Source organism: Sciurus vulgaris (assembly GCF_902686455.1).
Source record: "Sciurus vulgaris genome assembly, chromosome: 8".
Lineage (NCBI taxonomy): Eukaryota > Metazoa > Chordata > Mammalia > Rodentia > Sciuridae > Sciurus > Sciurus vulgaris.
The window spans coordinates 19,826,960-19,854,953 of NC_136468.1; the positions used below are offsets into that span (position 1 = coordinate 19,826,960).

Consider the following 27,994-nt stretch of genomic DNA (forward strand, 5'->3'; position numbering starts at 1 on the left):
GCCCCGCCCCTTCGTCCCTGCCGCCGCGGACCCTCGAGCAGCTGGCGCAGCGATGGCGGAGGCGGTGGAACGCACAGACGAGCTGGTCCGGGAGTACCTGCTCTTTCGAGGCTTCACGCACACATTGCGGCAGCTGGACGCCGAGATCAAGGCGGACAAGGAGAAGGGGTTCCGGGTGAGGGGCCGGCGGGCGTAGGCGGTCCGAGGGATCTGGAGAGCGGGCCCTTTCCCCCCCAAGAACTGCCCTCCGGGGCTGTAGCGGCGCTGTCACCGCGCTTGGGGGGGCCGTAGACATCACGCGTCTGGCCCTCACTGTGCAGATGAGGAACAGGCCTTGAGACGTACGTGACTTCCCTGAAGTTGCTCAGCGAGTCAGGAGCATCTGCAGTGGGGCCAAGGTGCCCTGACTCCTGTTCCTGGGCTCTGTTCTCCATCCCAGCCTCCCGGCAAGTGCTGGCGAACGAGATTTTAGGAGCCAGGATTGGGTAGATGGTTGAGTTCTGGCAAGAGAAATATGCAAGATTTTGGCTTCCGATGGCAGTGGGAGCAAAAGCGTCTGAATCTCCAAACGCCGGCCGGATTCAGGCATCTGTGGTGTTCCTTTAAAATGGCCTTGTCAGGCACTCATTGGCAATTTTGCATAGTAGCCGAAGAAGAACTCATTGCACATTTTAAAATACGAACACCTCCTACTATGATCTGATTTTCCCTTGGGAGGTTCTTGGAATTTGTGTGTGATTTGTATGTTTGTATGTGCTGAATTAAATTGGTGTTGGCGGATGAATTGAGAGGCAGTGAGCTAGCAGCAAGAGCATTGGAGGGGGATTAGGAGACTTAGTTTCTTGCCTTGCCAAAGTTAGTGGTTACATAGTGGCAAAAGCAAATAATTTCACCTCTTCAAATTTTAGTGTCCTTATCTATTTTTGATATCAATGTCCAAAATTTTTCTAGATTGTATATTCTGGTGCAATTGCTCTTCACAGGAGTTGAATTATTTGACACTCAGCAGCTACCAGAGAGGGCTATGGTAGGAGTTTGATAACTTGCAGGAGTAAGTCAGTGCACCTCCCGGTATTCCTTGGAATCCTGGAATTGTGTGCTGGGAGGAGGCCATGGATATTGTCTCACATTTTCTTACTCCTTTGCCTTTTAAATATGAGGAACTGAGACTGCAGTTGAAGTGACATTGCCAAGTTGGTTCAGTAGACCCGAGGCCCGGAGCTAGATCTTTTGCTTCCTGAGGAAGGGCCAAAGCCATTTATACCTGAAATTTCCATGCTTGCTGGAGAGACAAGATATATATCTAGCATCAGAAAATAATTTAAAAACTATTACAGGGCTGGGGTTGTGGCTCCGTAGTAGAACACTTTCCTAGCATGTGTGAGGGCTGGGTTCGATCCTCAGCATCACATAAGAATCAATAAATAAGAGCTATTACATTAGTATGTTTTGAAAATTTTATAAATTGTCAACTTAAATTTATTTTAACACCCAGAAGTTAGTAAGAGGAAAAAACTGTAATCTGTGGAGTGCAGGGTGAATTCCTTTTCTTCCTTGCCTTCTCTAGCACTGCTTTTTCTCACTAGGTGGACAAGATTGTGGACCAGCTACAGCAATTAATGCAGATGTATGACTTGGCTGCCCTTCGGGATTACTGGAGCTACCTAGAGCGTAGGCTCTTTAGCCGCTTGGAGGATATATATAGACCCACCATCAACAAACTGAAAACCAGCCTGTTCCGCTTTTATCTTGTCTACACAATCCAGGTGATTGTTGATTCAGAGGTTCCGCTTTCCTTGGAGGGAGAGCTCTTTGATCCAGAAATAGATTTTCTTCTAACTGGAGGGAGAACACCGAACATTGCTATGGGAAATCATGGAAAAGTCACAGTGCAAATTATTTTTGACTGCTTTCCTACTTCTTTTTTCCTTCTTATCATCTGTGAGTCATCTAACTTGTCCCCATACCTCTTTCCCCTCTTGTTTTAAGCACACAGGCCTGGGTAGTGGTTTAAAGAATATAAAATTTGAGTAATAAAGACTATAGCTGATTTGAAAGAATAAATCACTTAGGTTATTTGAACATCAACAAGGGATTAGTTTTCAGGCATTTGTTGTTAGGACTTCAGTTTAAACCAGCTCTGAAATAAGGTCCCTGAGAAAAGGGTGATGATTGCATTCATATTGTGGAGGTGATGTCTTGCCACTCACTTGGCAGGTGATATTTAAAAGGCTATCTGCTGTGCAGTGGTAAAGAATCTTACCTCTGGATTTTTGTCTCTTCCCCTTCTTGCTACCTCCTTTGTGTCTTGGCAGACAAACAGAAATGACAAGGCACAGGAGTTCTTTGCAAAGCAGGCCACAGAGCTTCAGAACCAGGCTGAGTGGAAGGATTGGTTTGTCCTGCCTTTCCTGCCATCCCCAGATACCAACCCCACCTTTGCTACTTACTTTTCTCGACAGTGGGCTGACACCTTCATCGTGTCCCTGCACAACTTCCTGAGTGTCCTGTTTCAGTGCATGCATATCCTTTTTGCTGCCTGGGGCTGTGAGCCTAGTCCGAGGCATCAGACAGTGTGATCAGTAACCACTACTTTTGATGCAGCCATTTCTTCTGCAGAATGCCTGGGGATCATCCACAAGTGTCATGTGAGGGGGCTGGACAAATTGCGGTTATTTTTGTCAGGAGGCCAGGGAGTCATAAATCTTAGTTCTGACACTGTGCTGCTAAAGAAATATCTGACATGCATGGGCGGGGATGGTGTTTAGCAGCAGTCAGTGTTGGAAGGCTGCTATTTCTTGGTGAAATCAGCCAGATTTGAAGCACCCGCTCTGTGCATGATGTGTCCCTGGGCATTGTTTTTATGGGAATTTGGTAGAGATGAGAACACTTGGGTTGGAGCTTCCTCCCTGAGTTAGTGTTTGGGTTATTCTTTCTCACAGTGGTCTCAGTGTTCCTCTGTTTGCCAGAAAGCAGGGTAGTTTTAACTCTATATGTGTGAGTATTTGAGGAAGAGAACTAAGATGTATGCAGATAACTTATAACCTGCCAAGGATACCATTTGTCATGGAAGGCCAGAGGTCCTGAGGCCCAGGAATTCATCATCGTTCATATTCTCCAGGCTGGAAATCTAGGGGAGGGGAAGAGAGTGTGGTTTGAACAGGGCTGTCTGGTAAGGCCTTGATAAATTTGGGCGTTGTAGAGGCCCACCCACTGGTGGCCATTTTGAACTCTGGGAGGAATATATTCTGGTGGAGGTTCCTGCCTTTGCTCTTCCCTTTCCTCATATGAATTATTGTGGCTTCCATCCTCATACACCTGTCTCTCCTGCTGCCTCTTCATCCTGAGGGCTTTCCAAAGAAAATCACAAGGTGGTTGCCACATGACCACGTGGGCCCTTCAGGGCAATTGAAATGGTCACTCAAGATCTTTTCAAGCAGGACTCTGCAAACTAGGTCACACACATCTGATCTACAGGACTGAGGCCTGGTCTGCTCTGTGTCCTCTGACTGAAGCTGTGTGAGCAGTTGGGAAAGACCAGTACACAGCTAGAATGGGGTCTTTGTGGGGTGGTGTGTGGCCATGCAACCTGCAGGAAGCTTTCTCTTCTCAATCTAAACTTTGCCAGGGAGAGGTTTAATCTGGGGAGGGGAAAACCTAGTGGCTAATCCTACTTCTAAGGTTGCTTTTGTATCTGCATTGACTTTGCTAGAGCTTAGATAGATTGTGAAGCCTGACAAATGCTAACTCTTTACTGCCATTGTTTGGGGGAAAATGCCAAAGTTTGAATTCAGGTCCTTTTCAAGATTGGCTAGCAGATTGTCACCAGTCTGTCAGCCTAAAGAAAGTCAGGCTGACCTGGAGTAACAGGCCCAGAGAGTAGGTAAAGACTATTTCATAAATGCAGCTTTTTATTTCATAGAACTGGGATGAGCCCACTGCACCTGTCCTGTGTCAGGTCTTGTGTTCAAGTGTTTGGCTGCTGTGTCAGTGGTTTGGGAAGAACTTTAATTTAAAAAAAATTCTTTGAAAATTTTGAGACACAGGGTTCCACTAAGTTGCTGAGGCTGGCCTTTAACTTGTGACCCTCCTGTCTTAGCCTCCTGAGTCATTGGGATTATAGGCATGCACTAGCATGCTTAGCCAGGGAGAATTTTTAAATGTTCTCAGGCAGGCTTATTCTTTAACTTTGGGCACCAGTTCCAGTGATCTTGAACTTTGATGCCGAGTGCCAGAGGACCAACCAGGTTCAAGAAGAAAATGAAGTTCTGCGTCAGAAGGTTTGTTCTGAACAAGCTGACTCTTTGGGAAGGACTTCTGCTTTTTGAGTGTGAAATTAGGTAGTGGCAATGAGGGTAGAGTTATTTTTCATGGTAAATTAAGGAGGAAGCAAGCCAAGTGGTAAAAAGGGAGTAAGTCAAATGAGAAATGAAAAAAGTAGTAGTTTGGGATGTCTAACAGGTTTTGATTTTCTTACCTCACTAGTCTAGTCTAGTAGCAGCAAGTTATTCTTTCAGTTTCCAGTGCTCAGTGAGCAGAAATGTGAAGGGCACCTTGAGGCTGAGGTTGAGTGGCACTTTGAGCCAGTGAGGTGGGTTTGGATTTGATATGCCTAGAAATCTCACTCAGCAGAGGGAAAGTTAGGCCAGGTCATTGGCTAACTCAGCTCTACCCCTACATAGCTTTTTGCATTGCAAGCTGAAATTCACCGACTGAAGAAAGAGGAGCAGCAACCTGAAGAGGAAGCATCCTTGGTTCAACACAAATTGCCTCCTTATGTCTCCAGTATGGACCGCCTGGGGGACTCAGAGCTGTAAGTGTGCACCAGGATCATGGAGCCACTTCTTCCTTTTCTTTCTTCTCTCTGTTCTGAGCTTTACTCTGACCCTGCCTTGCCCCTGGTCCCCTGTGCCCATTGAGGAAGAATTGCCAAAGAGCTCCTTGGCATATCTGCCCTTCCTTCAGAATTGTGTAAGTAAGGTTCCCATGGCCTCTAAGGTCCTTTAGAAGTTGTTTTCAACCTCCAGGCCTCTGGCTCTGCCTGGAGAGAGGGGGATCTGCACAGCTCTGCCAGGGGCACACACATCCAGATATGCATAACCTGGATCAGTACCACAGCCAATGTGGTAATGTCTCAGGAAGTTACTATGCCTTGGAAGGAGTGCCTCAGTGTGGAAGGGCTGGCCACCACAGGAGTGGCACACTCCTCAGGGGAAGCATGCTACTGGGGTTTAGAAAGAAAGACAGATTGGGAGACAGGTATTTGAGTGACCTTGAAAAATAGCCAGTTATAGCAGAAACTTCAGATAATAACTGAAGACACAGAGGCACAGATGGGTGACACAGTATGTCAGGGTGCAAACCCATGTGGTAACCAAGTGCTGCACCATATGAAACTGCTCTAGTTTTCCAGCCAACATCGCTTAGGAAAATAAAATGCCAGCCAAAGATGTAATTTAAAGTTTTTAGTAGCTATATTAAAAAAATAAAATGAAACAAGCAAAGTTAATTTTAGTGCTAAATTTTATTTGCCCTAATATATCCAAACTATTTCAATATGTAATGAATATAAGCAGAGTGGAAGTGAGCTATTTTACATTTTTTTCTTGCTGAGTCTTTGAATTCCAGTGTGTCTCACACTCCAGTACATCTCAATTTGGACTAACCACAGTATAGATGCTCAGAGGCACATGTGGCCAGTGGCTATTGGTCAAGGCAGCTCTGAGTTTAACTGGGGTCCTCAAAGAAGAGCCACAGTCTTCACCAAGCTGCTGGCTCCCTTTGTACAGAAAATGGCCCCATGGATAATGCCACCCTCAAACGTAGGCTACGGAGCCTGCTAAGGCCTCTGTCATTAACCTTGCCCGTGGCCTAGAAGCTCTGAGTTCTTGGATCTTCCTCGTCCCCCTCCAGCCCCATAACCCTGTGGTTGTCTCTTACCAGAGCCATGGTATGCAGCCAGAGGACCACCTCCCTCTCCCAGTCACCTCGAGTAGGATTCCTGTCCTCACTGCTGCCTCAGAGTAAGAAGAGCCCCTCAAGGTTGTCACCTGCCCAGGGACCTCTGCAGACTCAGAGCTCAGCCAAAAAAGAGTCCTTCAGCAGTCAGGTAAGTGCTGGTCCTGTCTTTCTAACCTTCCAAGGAGCCTCTGACATCTGGCTGTCAAGTCTGCTTCTAAGTTTTCTTGTCAAGTGTAGACTTGTGTGTCCTCCATTTAGGACCAAGTTTTTGGATATGCTGTGAGATCCTAAATTCACTTCTGATTCCTTCCTCTCTTCCTGCCTTTCGGAGGAAAATCCCCTAATGCATCCTGTATTCTTGCCTTTGGCTGGTATTGCAGCGTGTGGCATTGAGACAGTAGGCGATGTGTGTGTACTGATGAAGGGTTCTGCTGGACCTCAGGCCCAGGTCGCTTAACCACAAGTGGTTGCTGTCTTCTGATCACCCCTGCACTCCTGTGTCAACTCTCAGAAGTCTGCCATACTCCACAGGTGAAGTGGTGGGTAGTCAATGACAGGAAGTGGGCTTCCAGCATCTTTCCCCTTTCCTCATAATCTTCCTGGGAACCCAGAAGGGCTTAAGACTTCTTGAGTAGTTCAAGTGTGAGTTCAGGCAATTATGGAATTTTGAATTTTTGGTGATATAAACTTTTGTCTGGTTAAAGAGTTAATTAAGAGTTTCTTCTGAATCCATGTATTTTGCCTACAAGTTTGTAGTTACTGATTCTGCAAAGGATTTTCATTGTTTTTCACTTTAATATTATATTGCAAGAGAATTTATTCCATGCCAGCTTATGTCCAAAACAACCAAGAATCTCAGTGAGTAGTTTTTCTAGCAGAGCTTGTCAGGTTCATTGCTTTCAGAAATGCCTACCAGAGTTTAACGGAAGTTTAACGGACTTCAAATTAGACTTGCTGTGGTAGGGACACTCTGTTCAAATGTAATTTTACTAGTGACCACTAAAGTAGTTGTCACAATCTTTGCCTTCCTCTTCTACCCATAACTGGAGTTATAAGTGATGTCACCGACCACGGTTCAAATCCCCAGACCCTTAGATGGGGCGGGGATAGAAAAACTTATGGGCTGGGGAGATAGCTCAGTTGGTAGAGTGCTTGCCTTGCAAGCGCAAGGCCCTGGGTTCAGTCCCCAGCACTGCAAGGGGTGTCACCGTGTGGGGTGGCTCCCTGTACCCAGGGAGGCAGGGGTCTGCCCTAGGCTGCCTTTGGAATATGGGGTTTAGTATTGTTGAGCGGAGACACCAAATAGGATATTGGCTAGAACAGCATGGACTCGGGCAGCAGCTTTTCTTTTAGCTTGGGCTCTTTGTTTAGCATCAGAGTTCAACTGCTTAAACTCTCAGTTTACTTGGGTTAATAATAGTGTTGACTCCCTAGGGAAGGAGTGATTGAGTGGCTAAAAGAGCCCTTGGTGTCTTCAGTGGGTGCCATATGATAAGCATGCAGTTAAGTTTTAGGAGAAGTTGTATTCCTGAAGTTCTGGTGCACTTGGGTTCCCAAGTCAAGTCTGAGACCTCAAGTGGCCTAGACTTGCCTTGGCAGGGACATTCTCTTTAAACGTATTTTTTACTAGTTAGTGCACAATGATTGACTATAATCTCAGCATCCAGGAGGGTGGAAGCAGTTAAAAAAAAGTCATAGTTATTTCTACAGTTGTTCTTCTGAAAATTCAGATCTTGAAAGTAAAATTTCAGTTCCTTAGGATGAGGCCAAGTAAGTTTTACTTTTTATTTTCCAGATCTCTCACTGAGCAACATTTTATAAGTTTGGTAGATAGTATAAGGTGTTGGGTTCCTTGAGATGAGCTTCCCCTTGTGAAATTTAATTTTACTAACTCAAAATGAAATCACAGAGCTTCCCTGGAGTTAAGCCTGTGGCTGTGCTCTTATGTATTCAGGAACTATGTGTCACATGATGAGGTTGAATGGCATGGGAAATTTTTGTGAAGTTTACTGCCAAAAGATGAAGGTAAAAATGCACGATTCACAGCAAAGCATTCCTTATTTTACATCTCAAATATAATTGGGAAAAGGTTGAGAAACAGTGAAATGTCTTAACAGAGCAGTCTCTCCAGATCTTGAATGGAGACCACAGATATCTACATTCTAAACTCACTGGCCAAGTCCCTTTTTATTTTTTATTTTTTTTGACGACAGATTATTTAGACCCAACATTAACTCTTAAAAATAACTAGCAGATTTGAGGTTTAAGAAAATGACTGAGTTTTAGAGTTGGAAGGAGGCTTAAAGTTCATCTGGCTCACCTTCCTGCTGTGCACAGGAGCACATTCTGTGGATTGACTGCCTTCTGTGATGGGGAGCTCACTGCTTATAAAGCAGGAGTGTGTGCTTATTAGAAAGCTACTAGTGGAAACCCCTTTATAACTTCTACTCACCAATCTTAGCTCTCTGGAGCTATGTCCAATAAGCTTCTTGCATAGGACAACCCTTCCTATCTTTCCCGGGTGAAACACCCTCCATGCCTCCTTTTCGTCAACTGTTTTCCCCTTTGGCATAATTTCTAGATCCCTCACCATTCTGCCACTGCTCCAGAGGGGCCATTCTCATGTATCAATTCCTCTATTAAATTGATACCCAAATTTTAGATGTTTTCTCACCAAGGCCAAATGCAGCGTGTGGTAGTATCACTTCCTGTGATTTTGATAGTAAACTCTTTTGAACGCAATGTGAAATTAAACAATTTGTAAATAAGCTATATTGCTTTCTCAGTGCGTGTCAGGCATGCAGTCTTTTTCTCACCACTACCCTGAAGCCCTTCTTTGTTTTCTTTCTATTGAAGAATAAGCACACACACACACAGACTTACTGAATTTATTGTTAAATTAGCAATACACAAAATGACTACACTTTTCTATTTTAAAAATTGTATATACAGAGCTTTGTAAATTTTACTCACTTCAGTATTTTTCTTGCTTGTGACAAGTCACTAAAACTTCTATCTCTATTACTGAGATGTCCATAGCATTGTTCTTGCAAAATAGATGGCAACATACACTCTCCAGGCTTTTAGTAGAAAAAAAAAAGGAGGAGGGGAGTAACTGCAAAACCAGGGTTCCCAAGCTCTTTGGGGATCTCAGAATGGTAGCCAGGGGAGGGAGCCTCATTAGCAGGCAGGCCTGGGCTGCTGTGCGGCTCACGTCCTTCCCCCCAGTGATAATTCTGTGCCTTCACACCCACTTAGTGAGCTGTGGGACAAGTGGGAATTACCTTATTATAGAGATAACCTTTAATTGGCTGTAATGTAAAGAAAGCAAAGCACCACAAACTTCTGTACTTCTAAATCTTATTAGTATCAAATTACCTCCTAGCTCTTGAGGCATCAGTGGTAACAACAGCTGCAGTGGGGCCTGTTCCCATGGAGCCTGGCAGGATGGGAAAAGGGCATACTCTTCCCAGCCTTTCAGTCCTGACTCTGGATGGCTTTGTTTTGCTTCAGGTGAGACTAAATTTCTGTAACTTGCTTCCTGCCTCATTTGGATAGCTGCCTGCAAGATCTGTGAGGCTCTGGAATCCCTCTTGATCTACTCAGGTCACTGGAATGAACAGGTGTCAACTTATTCCATCTCCAGAGGGAGAGAGTCAAATGATAAGTAGGTTACAGTACCTTTCCTAAACTGTAGGAGTCAGGTAGATTATGACGGGTGTAGTTTAAACCTTGGGGCATGAAGTTATGTGAATACGTAGTTAAAATTTTTATGAGGTTTGCCTTTAAAACAAAATAAAACCTCCAATTACTGGTCATGTCACAGTAAACATTTGTTTAAGTTGTGCATATTTGTAGCTAGACACAAATGTACCTTAACCTACTTATTAAAGTGTTTTGTGGACAGCTGCATTCATTAGCCTTTTTTTTTTTTTTGGTACCAGGGATTGAACCCAGAGGTGCTTAACCACTGAGCCACACTCCCAGCCTGCCCCCCTTTAAAAAAAATTTTTTTTTTATTTAGAGACAGGGTCTTGCTGAGTTGCTTAGTGCCTTGCTAAGTTGCTGTGACTGGCTTTGAACTCACAATCTTCCTGCCTCAGCCTCCCGATCTGCTGGGATTATAGGTGTGCACCATCGCACCTGGCTTCATCAGCTTTAATACATTCTTGCATTGTTGCTCACCCTTCTTTAGTGACTTGGGTACAGTTTAAGGAGAAGCTTTCTTTTCTTTAAGGAGGATCTGAGAGGTCATGCTTAAGTGCATGTTTTCTTCTTGAATGGTTATAAAGCATTTTGTTAACACCTGTTTGTATTTTTGTTTTTTAAAAATACAAGCAGTCCAGCCCCAGCCTGACAGCACTGGCCAGCTTCTTTGCCATCCTGACTTTCAGGGGAAGTATTGCCTTTGAACGTCATATCAGGTGTACATTTGATTAAGCTAGAGAATTTGAAGTCTCTCTATACCATCAATATGGACCAACTGAATTGAGCACTCAACATCAAAGCATTGAAAAAGGTGTAACGGGTGCTAAAGTGCTTGTTTCCCTCTGTAGTATTTTCCATTTTTGGTCCCAAGGCAGGATACCCCTGTCGTCCACAGATGATGTAGGCAGTCATGTGCCAGGCAGAGAATGTGGTAGACATAGCACCTCCTGGAACTGAATGTGGTTGCTTGGTGTTTGCATTTTCAGTGACTGTTTTTATGGGGTTTAGAGCATCATCTGTAGAAGCAGTTACATGATCAGCACAGGCCTCCCATTCTTGCTGTCATCATGGAAGGACTTGAAGTTTATAAACCGGCCAGTACATGTCTTTCCTTTTTGTCTCAGGAGGAACTATCATGAAAATGTTTAATAGGAAATTCCCCATGTGAGAAGTCAGGAGGGAAGAAGCCACAGAAGGAAAGTGCTTCTACATTCTTCAGGTGATCTGATATCACTGTGTAATTTTTTTAGATAATGGACCTCTCCTTTCCTTGTGCTTTTGGCATCAGAGTCCTTATCATTATCAGTGTCAGGGCTTCTGCTCAGTCTGTGCTTAGCTTTTCTAGAACTTTCTGGTAGGTTTGCATTACTCTTTATGATTTAAACTTGTCATGCATTCCTTTGAATGTTTCCTTTCTTCTTGGGGAATAATATGGCATAAAATTCAAGCTTCAGAATCTGTCATCACTCACTCATTTCCTTTAAAATTCTTTCCTTTTTCTGGATGTTCTGAGATATGTTCCTTAAAGTTAAAGCTTGTATTTGTACCACAGTTCCCTTTCCTTTATACATCCTAGTAGGGTACTTTTTCCTAAGATTTTTTTGTCATGTGAGCATAGCCATACAGCTTTTCATGTAAATAAAAACAAACCCAGTGTGATAGATCTCTGTATCTCTTCCTTTACTTTCTGTTGGATGAAATTGTTGACAAAATAATTCACCAGATGTACTTATACAGGTTGAGTATCTCCAATCCAAAAATCTAAAATGCTTCAAAGTCTGAAACTTTTTGAGCACCAATAGGATGCCACAAGTGGCAAATTCTACACTGTGAAACTTGGTTTTATATGCTAACTTATTAAAAATAGTATACAAAATTACATTCGGCCTATATGTATAAGGTATATATGAAGTATAAACAAATTTCATGTTTTTACTTAGGTCCTCTCCCTATGATATCTCACTGTGTATATACAAATATTCCAAAATCTGAAACACTTCTGATCCCAAGCATTTTGAATAAGGGATACTCAGCCTGTAATAGAGTAAGTGTGGTAGATGCCAGGATCGTCAATATAGTGCATATTGCTACTATACCTTCACCTGTCCATCACTGTCTCTACTCGTGCGTAGTCAGACATTAAGTGCTCGCAAGAATATGTGCTGATAGCAAAGTGGTTTATTTACAGACTGTAAGTCTTTAGCTCATTAAACTACCAAGTGTTAAAAGCATTGTCACCTTATTTTTTTCTTTGTCATGGAACTCAGAGATTATAATACGGGAAACAAAGTTTTGTTTAATTTTTGATATTGGCATAGAGTTTTGCCCACTTTTCTATCTCATGTATCTGTATTAAAAAATCTGTTGTTTACCATAGGATTAGTATTTTACATTTTGAGGTAAACGAGGAATTTGTATTGCTTGATAAACTATTAGCTTGTAAATGTAAACAGTTTCTTTGCCTCAATTAAATTTAAGTAATGGACCAATAAACCTATAAAGATGCTTAAAAAAAAAAAGGTTGTTCATTTCAGCTAGGTTTGCATAAAAGTCTGTAAAGAAGTCCCCACACCACGGGCTTCCCAGGTGATTCTGAGTTAAAGTTGAGGACCACTGTTTGTTTGTACAGTGAACATCCAGGCCCCTGAGACTAAGTTTTAGCAAGTTACGTGGTTTAGTTCCTGAGGCTGGGTTTCCCACTGAACTTCCACTCTGCTATTCCTTTTGCTCTCATAATACCCTTCACAGAATCTAGTTTGCACATTTTTATGGCTTCCCCCTGCCCTTTTCTCAAAAATCCAGCTTAAAGATCTCTTGGTCAGGTTTACAGATCTGTCAAACATGCTTTATAATTTTCTCTGGCTTTTGCAATGTCTTCACTGGCCAGTGTTTTCTGGAACTTCCATCAACTCAGGAAACAGACCTTCCTTCTTAGCATTATGGATGCAGCTAGCTGTGACGTTCCCATAACCATCTTCTGGATTCCGTCAATACGATAGAGCTTTTGGAGACATGTTTTAGAATTCCTCAGTCGACACTCTTTGTCCTCAGGATCAGTAAATACGGGAGGATTTAGTGGATTTGTGTAATCGGGCTTGGCACCTGTGGATCCCACCCTTAACAAGGATTGAAGATGGAAAGGAGGAATTCCAGACTGCAGTCCCACCTGGCCTAGCCAGTGCCATTCAAACTACCTGTCCCAGCTTGCCACGGAGGGTCTTTCCCAGGAGCTGTTGGAGAGAGAGGCTGTTCCCTGCTCTTGCTTCCCTCCTGGCCTGGGCTGCCAAAAAGAGACTTTTCACAGCTAGCTTCTCATCCTCTAGGCCTCCAAGGGAAAGGACCTGGTGCCAGGGGCCAAGGATGGGAAGAGCCTCCTGGGCGGGCCAGCCGCAGGAGAGTCTAGCTGGGTGCAGCAGCGGCAGCGGCGCCTACAGGACCATGGCAAGGAGAGGAAGGAGCTTTTCTCCACCACCTCCTCCCAGGTATGGGGCATCCTGATGCCTGCATGGTGGCCACGGAGGGGTTCCTTACCTCTCTTCTGAGTTCTGCCGTGCGGGACTTGGTCTTGCCCAACTGTTCTAATTGCTTGCACTCTGGTTGTCTGGCTTTGTATTTTGTCTGGCTTTCCCCTTGCAGCATTTTCCCAGCACAAGGCCAGAAAATGCCAGCTCTGCATGTGGTTGGCTGGGCACCCTGGCCTACTAGTCTTTCCCTTAGATTAACTGTGCAGGACAGCATCACCAACCCTGAGGCTTGGTCCCCTTCATTTAACCCAGAGTTTCCTTGACTTGCTGCTGCAGGATCTCTTTCCCCTGCTCTGCCTGAGACCCAGCTGCCAGATTCTTGTGCTGAGAGCCACATGGTGAGATGCTGTGGCCCTGGCCCTAGGCTTGGGGGCTCCCACCTCTGGAGATGTGGGTCAGGGTCTACACTTCCTGGCTGCTTCTGTTTCTGCCAAATACTCCAGGTTTAAAGCAGAAGTCAAAGGGATTTGATGGGTCACCTTTGTGACCATAAGTCTCCTATTTGGACTTTCTTGACCACTTTAGAGGCATTTTTGCCACTGAGCAGCCCGGTAGAGGTTTTAGTTTGGTAGCAATGGACCTTGAAGGCTCAGATCTCAAATTGTTCTGTTCTTGAGGATGAAGACCAGTTGCAGCCCCATAAGGTCTGAGATCTTTTTGACATTTTTGTAAAATCTTATTTTTTACAGACTGCATTTTGATTCATTATACACAAATGGGGTACATCATTTCGTTTCTGTGGTTGTACTCGATGTAGATTCATACCATTCGTGTAATCATACATGTACACAGGGCAATGATGTCTGTCTCATTCCACCATTTTTCATACACCCCCCATTTCCCTCTATGTAATCTAAAGTTCCTCCATTCTTCCCAATGTGAAAAGAGAGCCTACAGAGTGGGAGAAAATCTCTTCCACATGCACTTCAGATATAGCACTTATCTCCAAAATTTGTAAAGAACTTACAAAACTTTACACTGAAATACAAAGAACCCAATCAATAAATGGGTCAAGGAATTGAACATACACTTTACAGAAGAAGACGTATAGGTGATTAATAAATATATGAAAAAGTGTTCAACATCTCTAGTAACTAGAGAAATGCAAATTAAAACAACTCTAAGATTTCATCTTACTCTAATTAGAATGGCTGTTACCAAGAACACAAACAATAATAGATGTTGGTGTGAATGTGGGGGAAAAGGCACACTCATACATTGCTGGTGGAATTGCAAATTGGTGCAGCCACTCTGGAAAGCAGTGTGGAGAATCCTCAGAAAACTTGGAATGGACCCACCTTTTTGACATTCTTCTGCTATTGAATTCCTCCTGCTACCCTGAGGGGCACATGGAGGATATCAGGACCCCCAGGGAGTGGCCAGTGTCTCTGGGAAATATCTAGTAAGCACGTAGTAATCATAGTGGCCGATACTTAGCACCATGAGGACACATAGACCAGGCTCTGTCTTTGGATCTCTCTGTCTTCATGCCTTACAGTTGCCTCATTTTCTGAGTCAGCCAGTACCCACTTCCCAGGAGGAGAGGCTAGTTGGTGTGGGGTGCACTGTGAGCACTAGGATTATATCTGGATCTACATCTGAGTTCTACCCTTTGCCAGCCTGTGACCTTGGTCAGTTTCCACAACTGTTAATGTAGTAAATAACAGCCTCTTACATAGTTTTAGAGCGGTTAAATGAGAGAAAACCACACGTCATAGTGCCTAGTACACAGTAGGCTCTCATGAAACAAGGTTCATTATCCTTGGCCTGGCCTGTTTCAAGGCAGATCTATGTCCTGAGTCCTGTCAGCTGTGACAAGGAACCCTGACCCTCGGCAGGGCCTGTGAGGTGAGTGAAGTCCTCAGGAAGGGGCTGTCTAGGGAGTGGGAACCCCATTTTCCTGGGGAAAACTGAGCTCAACCTCCACAGCTCAGAACTTTCCTCTGAACTGTGTGACCCTTACTGTGCTCCCGAGTGTGGGAGAGCCCTTCCCAGCTGATGAATCCCCATTTGCTGACCACAGTGTGCAGAGAAGAAGCTGGAAGCCAGTGGCCCTGAGGCTGAGCCCTGTCCAGATCTCCACATGGAACCAGTGGAGCCCCTGACACGGGTGTCTACAGCAGGCCCCGAGGGAGGCGGCCGCCCGGAGCAGCCCTTCATCGTGCTGGGGCAGGAGGAGTATGGGGAGCACCACTCTTCCATCATGCACTGCAGGTGAGGGGGGGGGGGGGGGCTCCAGGAAGCGCTGTGCAGCCTGGGTTCTCAGGCAGTGCATGTGAAGGTGTGGCAGGAGGATGGCCCTTGAAGGATGGGGGTTCTCCCACAGGGTCGGAGGAAGACTGGACCGCTGCCTTCTGGAGGTCCTCTTAGAGCTGCCATTGCAGTGGTCAGTCTCTCCACCCTTCCTAATAATGTTGCTCTGAGGCTAGGAACAAAGTACTCTCCATTTTAGCCCCAAGTCTCTTCAATTATAATTTGCTTTATGTTGGTGTTTTTAGGAAAATATTTACCAAGTATATATTTTTACTTCCATATGGTAAAAAGCATGACTTTTCAAGAAAAAGGAGCGTGATTTTCAGGGTGGAGGTGGGCTTCTTGTTTTGACAGCCCTGACATTCTGGGGCCCTTGAAGAGAATGAGGCCAGGAGGCTGACATCGTCCTTTCTCTCTTGCTCAGAGTGGACTGCTCAGGGAGGAGGGTCGCCAGCTTAGACGTAGACGGGGTCATCAAAGTGTGGTCCTTCAACCCCATCATGCAGACCAAAGCATCTTCCATTTCCAAGTCACCGCTGCTCTCTCTAGAATGGGCCACCAAACGGGACAGGCTGGTGAGTGACACCTGGCCAGCAGCACCTGCTCTGAAGTCCAAGTTGAAGAATTCCCCAGGGCTCTTCACCCGGCTGAGTTGAGGCACCAAGCCAGATCCCCTCCCTCCTCTCCATCACTGGGGATGCAGAGAGCTCACATCCATGACTGGTCTGACAGGCTTCTGTGCTGTGGCAGGGAAATCACTGGATTAAGAATTGAAATGAGGCAACCTGGAGGAGGTGGAAGGCTTCCTCCTGTGCACGCTGGTCTGCCACAGGAGATGATCCAACTTCCTGTCCTCTGCCACCTTCCTTGTTTTTAACCACACTCTCAGTGTGCTCCCTCCTGCTGCAGAGAACCCTCCTGTCTAGGCCCCAAGGGCAGCAGTTGATGCTGGTGAGGGGATGTGTCATCCACAGAAGGGCCCAAAGAGCTGTAGTTTCTTTTTCTCTCTGTACATTAATATTTCAGATGGGGTTTGTAGTTAAAGACAAAATCGATTTACTATTTTTCTTTCATTCCATTTCACAGGGATCATACTATGCAGGGGTCAGAGGTCTGTGCTGAGTTTGTGTAATTTTTGACAGCTGAAGGAATTATTATCATGGGCCTAGGACCTCATGGCTCTCCCTGAGCCATTTGCCAAGTGAATGTTGAGTTCACAGTCTAGCTGGTATTCCTAGGGATAGCCTCAGACTTGGGCTGCTTCTGGTGCTTTCTTCTGATCATATTTGTTATTATCATTGAAGATCTTCACCAAATAAGTCACACGTTCATGGAGGCAAGGATAGCCTCTTTTATGTTTTTTCTGGAGGCCTTTGGATACAGAATCAGAGCTCCCCTCTAAAAAGGCAAATGAGAAGTCACCCAGACCCCATGACTAGCCAGGGTCAGTACAAAGAGAGGTGGCCTGTGGGCTGGGAGTGAGAAGGGCCTGGAACAGCTTGATTACAACCAGAATAAAAGAAGATGAGGGGTCCTGTGTAAGCAGACAGAATCTTTCCAGGCGTGTCTTAGGAGACACATCTCTCCCATTCCACAGATGCTGCATCAGTCTGTTTTCTGGTGCTATAACAACCCCTGCCCCCGCCCAGGCTGGATCCTTTGTAAAGGTGACTGCAACTGCTCTACTCTAGCCAGGCCCCCCTTGGCTGCCTCACAACATGGTAGATGGCATTGTGGTAGGAGTGTGTGCCAGAGGAAGAAATTACATGGCAAGACAGCAAGCTCAGGCGGGTTCAGGAGTCATGCCTTCTCTTTATAACTACTCTGCAAAGGGAGATCTAACTCACTGCCCCAGTGAACTAATCACCTTCCTCTAAGCCTCACCTCTTAAAAGTCCCACCACCCCTCACATTGCCACACTGGGGACCAAGCCCCTAACACATGAGCACTCCAGAGACACAGTCAGACTATATTCAAACCGTAGCAGATAACTTTTATGGTTTTGCTTCTGTTTAAGGTTGGCTTTGTCTTCTTAATTTGTAATTTTTAAGTGTGGTCCATTGTAGGCAGATTTTCCCTGGTCGCCTGGATAAGAGCAGGAGGGTCTCATCCTGCCTCGTCCAGCACCTCACAGGAGTGGGCCTGGCCCCCTCTGCAGTCTTCCCTGACTCCCATGCTGTTCTTCAACCCCCCATCTTCTCGTTCCAGCTCTTGCTGGGCAGTGGTGTGGGAACCGTGCGTCTTTATGACACAGAAGCCAAGAAGAATCTCTGTGAGATCAACATCAACGACGATATGCCCAGGTGAGCCAGAGGCCCCTTCCTCCTCACTGTCAAGGCCACAGCTTGCGGCACATGCTCTGGGGGGCCAGGTGTTTCCTGAGCTCAGTGTCCCACCTCCTGCAACAGAATCGGGCTCAGAGCTGAGGCTTGTCCTCCTGCTTGGGCAGGCGATCATCTGACCCGGCCCACATGTATTGCAGAATCCTGTCTCTCGCGTGCAGGCCCAACGGGGCCTCTTTCGTCTGTTCGGCTGCAGCTCCGAGTCTCACTTCCCAGGTGGACTCCTCGGCACCAGACATTGGCAGCAAGGGCATGAACCAGGTTCCCGGCAAGCTGCTACTGTGGGACACGAAGAGCATGAAGCAGCAGGTACGGACCTGCCGTGGGGCCCGTCTCCCCCCGCTGGGCACACCACGTGGAGGCACCCTGCCTGCGTTCCCCTGTGGTGCTGGTGAGGCTCTGTCTGCCTCTTTGCTTTGGTCTCCTCAGATTGTTGATTTGTGAGAAAATATGTAAGTTTTAAGTGTTGCAAATTAAGTTACTCTGGGCAGACCGTTAGTGACTGAAGTTATTCAGAATTGTGCCATTGATTCAGAAGTCACCCAGAACCTACTAGAGGGCCTTGTGGTTTATATATTTTAGGAGAGGACTCCTATTTCCAACTTCCTGTTAGAACTGTGTAAAATTTACAGTAGCAGCTGGCAGCAGTGAGGGCAGGTCCATGCTCCCAAGAAGTGACAGCTGATAGCCAGGCTGAGCCAGCTCCTGGGCACTGGCCTGCCTTCCTGCAGCCAGGGACCTACCCACCACCCCAGAATATTAACAGGTACCCCACTGTCACGGGAGCCCTTGGGAGAGAAATGAGGTTGAACATACTTACTTAGAAAGCAGTGGTGTTTCTTATTAAAATTAATAGTTTCAGTACTTAGAAGTAATTTTTTTTGTTTTGTTTTGTTTTTCTGCAGTGCTAGGGACTGAACCCAGGGGCTTGTACATGCTAGGTGAGCCCAGCACTTTTATTTTTTATTTTGAGACTTTTATTTTTATTTTGCTAAGTTGCTGAGGCTAGCCTTGAACTTGCTGTCCTCCTACCTCAGCCTCCTGGTATGCACCACTGTGCCCAGCTGTTAGCATGATTTTTAATCCTATGTTCACTTGTGATTTTCAAATTTTTAATTAAATATTGGCTACATATAAAATAATATTGAAATCATACATGTATGGTTTATTGAGAAGAAAGGCAGTAAAATGAGTGCCTAATTTAAAAGTAGAACATTAATAATACTCTCTGCCCTTTCCCAGTCTCCACCTTTCCTGCTTCCAGAGAGAACCTGTCTTGAATTTTGGTTTGCTATTGCCTTACATTTAAAAAATTAGTTTATCACATTAATATATATTCATAAACAACACAGGCTTTGTTTTGCATGTTTTCTAACTTTTTATGAATGGAATCATAGTATATATATTTTCCTCGAACTTCTTATTCTACTTGAGAACTGATTCTCCTAACTCTCTGGTTTGTTCATCTGGCTTCCTTTGTGGAAAGAGAAGTTTGTTGTCAGTGGAACAGGCCTTCCGTTCTTGGCTGTCTTCTCTCTTGGGCTGCCTTTAAGATCTTCTTACCTGATATCTGAGTGTGGATTTTTAGATTTGAAGGTTTTTTTTGTTTTTCTTCTTCTTTCCTTAAGCTCCTGCTTGGGTTTGTTAGGTTTTTCTGAATCCAAGGATTTCATTAAATCTGGAAAATTCTTAGTCATTGCTTTTCAGGCTTAGAGATCTCTGCTTATCTCTTGCCTTCTGGAGCTCCGGTCCTGTGTTGGCGCTTCTCTTTTGTTGCCCTTGCTGCATTCACGGCGAGAATGCCCTCAGCTCTGTCAGTTTGCTAACTCTGTAGTTGCTGTGCCTGATCTTTGAGTTAACCAGTCTACTAGGATGCTACTTTCAGTTTCTGTGCTTCATTTTTAGAAACACAGCTTCATTTTAAAAACCTGCTTTGTCATGCTTGGAGTCTCCTATTCTTGCCCATTATTTGGATTCCTCCTTTTATTTTGTCAGATTCGCCACACCTCTGGTAACCCCGTGTCTGAGGTCTCTGTGGACCTGATTCTTCTCTGCTGTTGCTGTGGTGTTCACCTCTTTTGCTTCTTTTTCCTGCATCTTGTGAATTCCCACTGTAGCCTCGTGTTTCTGGCACCTTTATTCTTGAGAATATTTGAGACCTGGGGTGGAGGTGCATTCACTTCTGCCAGGTTCCTGGGGACCCTAGCAACTCATGACAGCTTTAAAATAAATTCTCTGCTTGAGTTTCCGCGGACGATTTAGGGACTTATGAATTTGGACTATAAATCCCTATCAGGGCAAGTTTGTGGTTATGATTTGCAGAGAGGTGAGTTTTCTTATCCTGTTTTGTGAAGTAGGTTTTTTAGTTCATTCATGCACTCAGGATAAAGCTCTTTGGAGTCCCAGTCATGTGTGGAGATTTCTTCCAACCTGACCTTGGGCGGGTCTTACACTTGGGACTTCTGAGTGCTTGATGGCAATCAGAGTGAGAACCAGGGTCATACATATTTGATTGATGCTCCGTAGTGAAAGCCAGCTTCAGAGTTCCCTCGTCCTTGGGAGTCTTGCCTTCCCCTCGTTACTGGCATCAGAGGATGTCTTTATTTGCTAGCTCAGCTCTGTGCACGTGTGTATCAATAACACCATATAGCGTTCTGGCTTGCGTTTTTAATTTAGGGCTTCTCGGGTTCCATTTTTTTGGAATGATAATCTTCATTAATTACTGTTTTTTTTAATTTTTAAATTTGTTTTAATTAGTAATACATGACAGTAGAATGCATTTTGATACATCTTATATAATGGAGTATGGTTTCTCATTCTTTTGGCTATATATGATGTAGAATCTCACTGGTTGTATAGTTATGTATGTACACAGGGTAATAATGTCTGAATCTTTCTACTATTCTTCCTATCTCCATACCTCCTCCCCTTCCTTCAATCCCTCTACCTAATCTAAAGTAACTCTCTTCTTCCCTCCCCTACCCTCCCCTAGTTGTGAATTAGCACCCGCATATCAGAGAAAACATTTCTGGTTTTTTGGGATTGGCTTATTTCACTTAGTATGATATTCTCCAGCTCCATCCATTTACCAGCAAATGCCATAATTTCATTCTTAAGACTGAGTAATATTCCATTGTATATATACACCACATTTTTTTATCCATTCATCTGTTGAAGGGCATCTAGGTTGGTTTCATAGTTTAGCTATTGTGAAGCCTTTTTAAAATTTTTTTTTTTAGTTGTAGATGGACACAATACCTTTATTTTTATTTTTTAAATTTTTCTGTGATACTGAGGATCAAACTCAGTGCCTCACATGTGCTAGGCAAGTGCTCTACCACTGAGCTACAACCCAGCCCCAGCTATTGTGCTGCTGATTACTGGATTAACTGATAGGCCTAAGTTCCATGAGGTAGTTTTGTTAGCTCCTGTATTTTTAAGTGTTGTTGTGGGGAGATGCTGGGGGGATGGAGTAGCTGCAGGACCTTTGCATGGTGGTCCTCTGTTACTTAGGGTTGCCAGTCATGAAAGTCAGTCAATGAAGTGTTCTTTCCAGCTGACAATTTGACCTTTCAATAAGACTTAGCTAGAATGCACTCGAGTGATGTGTATATTGCTAAGATATAGATTACTCATTTTATAAGTGAGCCAGCATGTATGGAAACCAGAATGTTTATGGGCTCAGTGACTTTGTCTTTCAAAATAGTAGAAGAGGTCATAGCCCAGCATTTTGACAAACGCTCAGGTAATTTTTCCAGAAGAAGGTTTTTTAAGGAAGGAGCTGGCAGAGGATCCAGTGGGGTGCTTGTGTGTGTGTCTGAGTGGGAATAGTCTGCTAACTGTGATTTTGTTTGGTTTTAATAGCTCCAGTTCTCCCTGGACCCAGAACCCATTGCTATCAACTGTACAGCCTTCAATCACAATGGGAACCTGCTGGTCACAGGAGCAGCTGACGGTGTCATCCGGCTATTTGGTATGCAAGTGTGCTCAAGGCAATGCTGGTCCCCTCCTCACATGACCTAGCTGGAGTAGATGCTGTTGCGAAACCCTGATTCCAAATCAAGGAAGCTTAATCTCAATTGGAGTTTTTATAAAACACTCAACACAATCTGCTTGCATGTGGTTAATATCACAGGCATGGGAGGAGGTGGGGCTCGAGGATAGTTTGGTTTTGAGCTCTTGGATCCGACTATTGCCTGTTCAGGATACAGGGCTCTTTTGTTGCCTGTTCAGCTGTGGGTGGCTCATTCTCCTCTGTTCCCAGGGAGGCATCCCCAGGGTCTGGGATGGGACAAGGCGATCCCATCTTTAGTGGATATCTGTCTCCCCTGGGGGGGACACTGTTGAGGCTTATAGGAAGGACTCCTGTGTCCAGGACCCCCCTCCCCCCCCGCTGGATTCCTAACCCTCACTTTTGACCCAGTGGAAGCTTCTTCTGCAGCTCAGAGGCAGCCTGACCCCCTGGGCAGGGGTAGCTACCCTATGGGGTTTAGGAGCCCCATGGTCCCCAGAACAGCTATGCCCCCTGAGCATCAGGGGAGAGGCTCCCATGCTGCGGGAGGTGCCTTCCGGGGTGCAGAGTCCTGATGGCATCTGGCGTCCTCAGACATGCAGCAGCACGAGTGTGCCATGAGCTGGCGGGCCCACTGCGGGGAGGTCTGCTCCGTGGAGTTCAGCTGTGATGAGAATGCCGTGTACAGCATCGGTGAGGACGGCAAGGTAGGCGCCCTCAGGGTCAGCGAGGGCTGGGACCCCGTGACAGGCTGGCCTTGGATCCGGCATGCTGTCTGCTATCGCCACGCCCTCTCTCTGCCTCGGTTTTGTCGTCTGTAAAATAGGTAGTAGTCCATCTCCTGGCTCTTGGTGGGGTTTGAGGAGTGCAGTGGAAGAGGGAGTACCACAGGCGTCCTCCTAGCAAGGCGGCTCAGCTCACCCAGATGGATCCATATTTGGAGCCAAGATAGGATTTGGCGAGCTTGGTAATTGGTGGCCTTGTGACCGGCCATGGATGCATGGAGTTTGCTGAGGGACTAGGGACAGCTTCCCAGAGGCAAATAGGCCTGAGCTGAGTCCAAAGAAATTAAAAGGAAGCTCCCCCTCCCCCTGAAAAAAATGATAAGGAAATGCCCCAGGTAGATTCCCTTTGTGGAAGGGTACGACAGGAAGTGGGAACAGCAACAGTGGTGGAAAGGGAGCTGGGTGGGCAGAGGTGGGAGAAAGACTTGTCTATCATATGCCTTCCTGTGACTTTGGGATTTTATATGCTAATTACCTGTGTTTTTCATTGAAAACAGTAACTATAAGATGCGTTCTTTTTATTTTTGAGACAGGGTCTTGCTGTATTGCCCAGGCTGACCTCAAATTTCTGGGCTCAAGTGAGCCTCCCAAGTAGACAGGGCTGGAGATGTGCACTCCTGTGCCCCAGCTTCAGTTCTTCATTTGAAAACTAGAGGAAGGGATTTTTAAGATACAGTTTGACTTCCATATATCTGTTAGGATTCCCAGGGAAGAAGTGGTCATGGTCAAGTAGCCTGTTCATAGAGTGGGTTGGGGAATTATACACACCACAATAAACAAAGCTGGCTTTGTAACTTCACCACGCAGCGTCCAATTGATTGTACTGCTGAGAAATTGAAATAGATTTGGAATTTGTCCTCTTGCTTTATTCCTAGTCAGGTTCAAATTCTCATAATAATGACAGTAGTCATTTACCTGCTTGAGAGACCAGAAATGCATGCAAAGCCACTTGCTGTCCCTTTTCCTCTCCTGGGCTCAGGCCAGAGTGAAAGAGAAGGGTTGGACTTTGACATGAGGTTGCTGTTTTTCTACATTTTCATCCTTTGAAAAATTGTGTCAGCAAGAGATGGGACTTTGGGGTGTCCTGTGGGCCCCCACCCCTATTCTGCCTCTGTAACTCTGTTTGAAGCTGTCAGAACTGTTGGTGGAGGGAGGCAGTTTGCTCTGGGCAGGCCCTGGGCTTCCACCCAGGCTTGTGCTGGGCCTGCCCCACTGAGAGCACTCTGGTTGTGTATTTTATTTGCAGTTTATCCAGTGGAACATCCACAAGAGTGGCCTGAAGGTGTCTGAGTACAGCCTCCCCTCCGATGCCACGGGCCCCTTTGTACTGTCTGGTTACAGCGGCTACAAGCAGGTTCAAGTCCCCAGAGGCCGACTCTTCGCTTTTGACTCAGAGGGCAATTATATGCTGACGTGCTCTGCCACAGGGGGCGTCATCTACAAGGTAACTGGGTGATGGAGTCGCGGTGGGCAAGGGAGCACTTTCCTGGAGGTCTGGGCCTGGCCAAGTGGATCATGGCCCTCTGACCCACCCCGAACGGCAGTGAAGAAGCTCTGGACACAAGGCAGCACCTGAAGTCCTCTAGCTGCAGGCTGGGCCTGGGCCTTAGTGCTGGTAGAGAAGGTGGGATGCAACAGAATGTGAGGCATCTGTCTTCCTGTCTTAACAAGAATCTGACCTCCTAAGCCCATTCCTAGGGAGTAATAACCTATAAGAGCAAACACTGAGGAGTAGCAAGAAGAGTTGGGGAGTGTTGGAAGAGGGGAGCACGCCCCCCACAGAAAACGAGCTGGGTGGTTTACTGTAGTTACTTTAAACAGGCATGGACTTCTTATTTCATGGGAGGGCCATGGGTGAAGTACAGCACAGTCCATATTTGAGACAAATTTGAGGGCGTTATAACAACATGAGTTGTTCATGTCATATGTGTTCCTCAGCTTACACATTTCTTTTAATTCTCAAGTCTGATCTGCCGTGTCTCATGTGCTTTCTTTGTATAAGTGTATGAAATTGCAAGAACCTTCCATTTTACTAGTATCATCCAGTAGACCTAGTGATGAGGATTTGTGTTTGGCCTTGTCAGGTACCTAGTGAATTCAGTTCTTAGCCTCAGTGTTCATTCTTTAACCACCTGCTGGGGGTATTTAGTCTGCAGGCCTAAGAAGTCATACAAGGTGAAATATTCTCAGTGTCTCTTGTTGCCACAGATAGGACAGCAGCTGTGTGGCAGGGTGGCAGACCATGGACTCAGGAGTGTACCAGGGACATATAAAATCTGATCTCTGCTCTCTTGGGGCTCACACTCAAATTAGAAAGAAACACCGTGGGTGAAGGAGCAGTGGCGTGGTGTTGAACAGTTCCAAGAGGTGGAAGCCGGATGGGGACTGAGTCCTCAGGGAAGACCCCGGGGAGGTGGCAGGCTGTGAGTTGGAGGCTCTGGAAGGAAGGGGAGGAGGAGTTGGGTAGACCGGGAAGAAGACAGGCTGTGGGCCCCATGTGGCAGCAGTGAGTGCGGAGTTCATGGCAGGTAAGGGACGCTCTTGTGGGACAGAGGAGGTGCTGGGCGGAGTCAGGCGGCTTCCAGACAGACCTGCCATGCACAGTGAAGTCGGGGTTCGCCCTCAGCGAGGCTCGTCTTTTCTACAGAGGATGGTTCTTTTGCTGTTTCTTGCCCTCTCCCTAAAATTAGCTCTCCCTAAAATTAGCTCATAATGGTGCATCTCTCAGTGGAGATACTCATGAAAAGCTTCCTGTTTCCAAGCCTCATTTCATTCTCCAAAGGTTTGCTTTAGTTGGTTTTCGGCGGACTGGACTTGGCCCTCCGTGGGGATCTGTGTGGATGTGTATGGGTTTTATTTTTGATCATGCAGTCTTTTCATTTGCCCAGATGAACTTTGATGATTTGTAGTCAGACTCGCCCTACAATTAATTAGTTGAAGGATTTGCTTGTGAAAAAAAATTTTTTTTTTTTTTTTTTTTTTTGGCGGTACTGGCGATTGAACTCAGGGTCTTGTGCTTGCGAGGCAAGCACTCTACCAGCTGAGCTATCTCCCCAGCCCTCCCTGTGAAATTTTTAAAATACCAATACTGGCTTCCAGTTACTTAAGGACTCTACTGAACTTCAGGTCCCGGTTTTATAGACTATAAGTAAGTTAACTGACACTTTTACAAATGCTTTCTCCATGACGGCCGCCTCTTCTTTGTTGAGCGGTGTTGAGTACTTCAGCTGCTCCTGTTTCCTGTTCTGTTAGTGGCTGACCTTCACACACCTGCCCGGCTGCTGGAGAGTGGTGCTGGTGGATGGAGGAGAGCCGCGTTTACACGTCTGTCCGAGGCTTTCCCGTGCCAGGGCCGTTCTGGATGCCGTAGGTGGCCTCGCTGCAGGAGAGAGCTAGACCTGCCCTCCTCGGCTTGTGTCCCCCGATGGGAAGCCAACCTTAAGCAAATAAGCAGATGCGCGAGCAGATGTCAGCTAGTGACAAATGATGCTGTGAGAAAACACAGGCGGGTGCAGAAGGCACGGGCCCATGGCACGTTCAAGGCGGCAGAAGAAGTGGCATTTTTAAGGAGGTTTGCAGGGACTTGTTTTCCATATGAGGTAGACCAACTATAGTCATGAAAGTGAGACATTTTCTGGTCCAGGAAGTTAAATGGACTTTCTAGAAAGGTGGGTATGTGGCCATAGCCATGTCCTCGGGTTGGGGTGACGGCCCCAGGCTCAAGGCAGTTTGGCTACTAAAAGTGGATAAAATGGACGTGTTCGTGAGTGAGGTCTGCTGACGGTTCATTCTCTCTCCTGTCCTCTTATAGCTGGGTGGTGATGAGAAGGTTCTGGAGAGCTGCTTGAGCCTGGGTGGCCACCGGGCCCCTGTGGTCACTGTGGACTGGAGCACTGCCATGGACTGCGGGACCTGCCTCACTGCCTCCATGGATGGCAAGATCAAGCTGACCACCCTCCTGGCCCACAAGCTCTGAAGGACCTGCCTGAAGCAACACCACAGAGCAGAATTGTCCCGGGGCTGAGGGAGAATAGGACACCCTCCTTCCAGGTCCCTGCCAGTGCAGCAGAGCTTCAGGCAAAGATGGTCCAGGGGACTCGGGACTGTCCAGCTGCAGTGACTAGAACAGGAGCCATAGGGAGCAGGTGGCATGTTCTTCCCAGAGAACAAAGTTGTGGTCTGTGGAGAGGCGTCCTCAGACTGGGAGGAGAGCTCAGGAAGGAGAAACGTGATGGCTGCTGTGTTGGCCGGGAGAAATTGACAGTATTTTGTATATATTTGCTTATTTTTTTTTTTTCTTTTTTAAAAAAAGAGTGCCTTGCGGTCACTTGGTGTCTCTTTCTAGGATGCGTGTGTCACTTTCCCCCTACCCTTGTTTCCCCACACCAGCTCTTACTTGCCTCGCTGGCCGTCCGTTCACCTGGGCTTGGTGGCCCCACAGCACGCTCTTCTGTTTTGTCTGGGCTCAGGGTGAGGCCAGAGTGTCCCTGTCTTTCCTGAGAGATGGTGGCTTTTGCTACAGAAGCCTCTCGGATGAGCGCAGGTACACAGGCCTCCGCGGCTGGTGGCCCAGCTCCCTCTGGTGGCTGCTGTTCCTAGCTCCTCATTTGGTTGCTCCTCTCATTCTTCTAACTTGATGCCCTTGAACTTGCACACTGCCAGCTGCCTTCACTGTGCTGGCAAATGGTGAGAGGCCAGCTCCCCGAGCATGCTGCTGGAAGGACTCCTGGGTTTCGGGCCTGCCCACCTGAGGCTGAGCCGAGCCTGGACCAGTGGTGACCGTGCCCCAGTCTGGGCACCTTGAAGAGGAAGATCCTCTCACAGTGGGAGCTGAGGCTGGGCAAGTGCAGAAGCCACCATGGATGGGCGGGCCTGGACCTGGGGCTCCCATGCTTCTCAGGGTGAACCATGTAGGGGGACCTGTTTCCACCAACTTCTCGGGACAGTCATTTTATAGCTTCTTTGGGCTCCAGTCCAGTTCAGGGGGCAGGGCTGGATGGCTGCTTTCTGCTGGGACTAAGGGGCAAGTAGGGAGGCCCATATGCATATGGCTTGGTTACAAGAAACCACCAGAGACTTCATGGTAAGTACTTGTCCTGTTTTACCCACCTCCACCCCTAAAATGAAGGAAACCAAGACTTCTCCATTGCCACGTCCCCACCTTTGGCACTGAAACAGCCATCTTATCTGCCTCACCTCAGGATTCTGGGGGACAGTATAAAGGGTCTTGAATTTCATCTGAGAGTTCATAGTTCAATTTTTCCTCTCCTCATCTCAAAGTTCCTGTCTTAAGACCCTTTCTCTCAAACACGGTCCCCACAGCTTGCCGAAATGGCTCTAAGGAATACAGCAACACAACACTCAAATCCCTGCTGCTCCGCCCCCACCCCTCCCAGGAAGAGTGCTCAT

At 46.3% G+C, this 27,994-nt stretch overlaps 1 protein-coding gene across 3 annotated transcripts; it reads left to right on the plus strand.

Annotated features, from left to right (window-relative positions):
* WDR91 (WD repeat domain 91) lies at positions 1–27,993 on the plus strand. 3 transcript variants are annotated; one of them, XM_079150179.1, is made up of 15 exons: positions 1–175; positions 1,587–1,766; positions 2,316–2,522; positions 4,197–4,280; positions 4,683–4,813; positions 5,944–6,109; positions 12,993–13,151; positions 15,217–15,407; positions 15,871–16,021; positions 17,655–17,749; positions 17,929–18,097; positions 21,653–21,761; positions 22,395–22,507; positions 23,832–24,029; positions 26,397–27,993. In XM_079150179.1, the coding sequence occupies exons 1-15, from the start codon at positions 53–55 to the stop codon at positions 26,559–26,561; spliced, it is 2,241 nt and encodes a 746-aa protein (XP_079006305.1). In that variant the 5' UTR covers positions 1–52; the 3' UTR covers positions 26,562–27,993. The 3 variants fall into 3 exon arrangements, with proteins under 3 accessions (XP_079006305.1, XP_079006306.1, XP_079006307.1); XM_079150180.1 differs by lacking the exons at positions 2,316–2,522; positions 4,197–4,280; XM_079150181.1 differs by lacking the exons at positions 22,395–22,507; positions 26,397–27,993 and having other exon boundaries at positions 23,832–24,010.
* The last annotated feature ends 1 nt before the right edge of the window (position 27,994 follows it).

Excerpts from the sequence above, each read along its gene's own strand:
- WDR91 (XM_079150179.1), top strand. The coding sequence starts at position 53 with ATGGCGGAGGCGGTGGAACGCACAGACGAGCTGGTCCGGGAGTACCTG. Across the intron at positions 4,281-4,682 it reads ATGAAGTTCTGCGTCAGAAG|CTTTTTGCATTGCAAGCTGA; the intron begins GTTTGTTCTGAA and ends ACCCCTACATAG. Across the intron at positions 18,098-21,652 it reads CGAAGAGCATGAAGCAGCAG|CTCCAGTTCTCCCTGGACCC; the intron begins GTACGGACCTGC and ends TGGTTTTAATAG.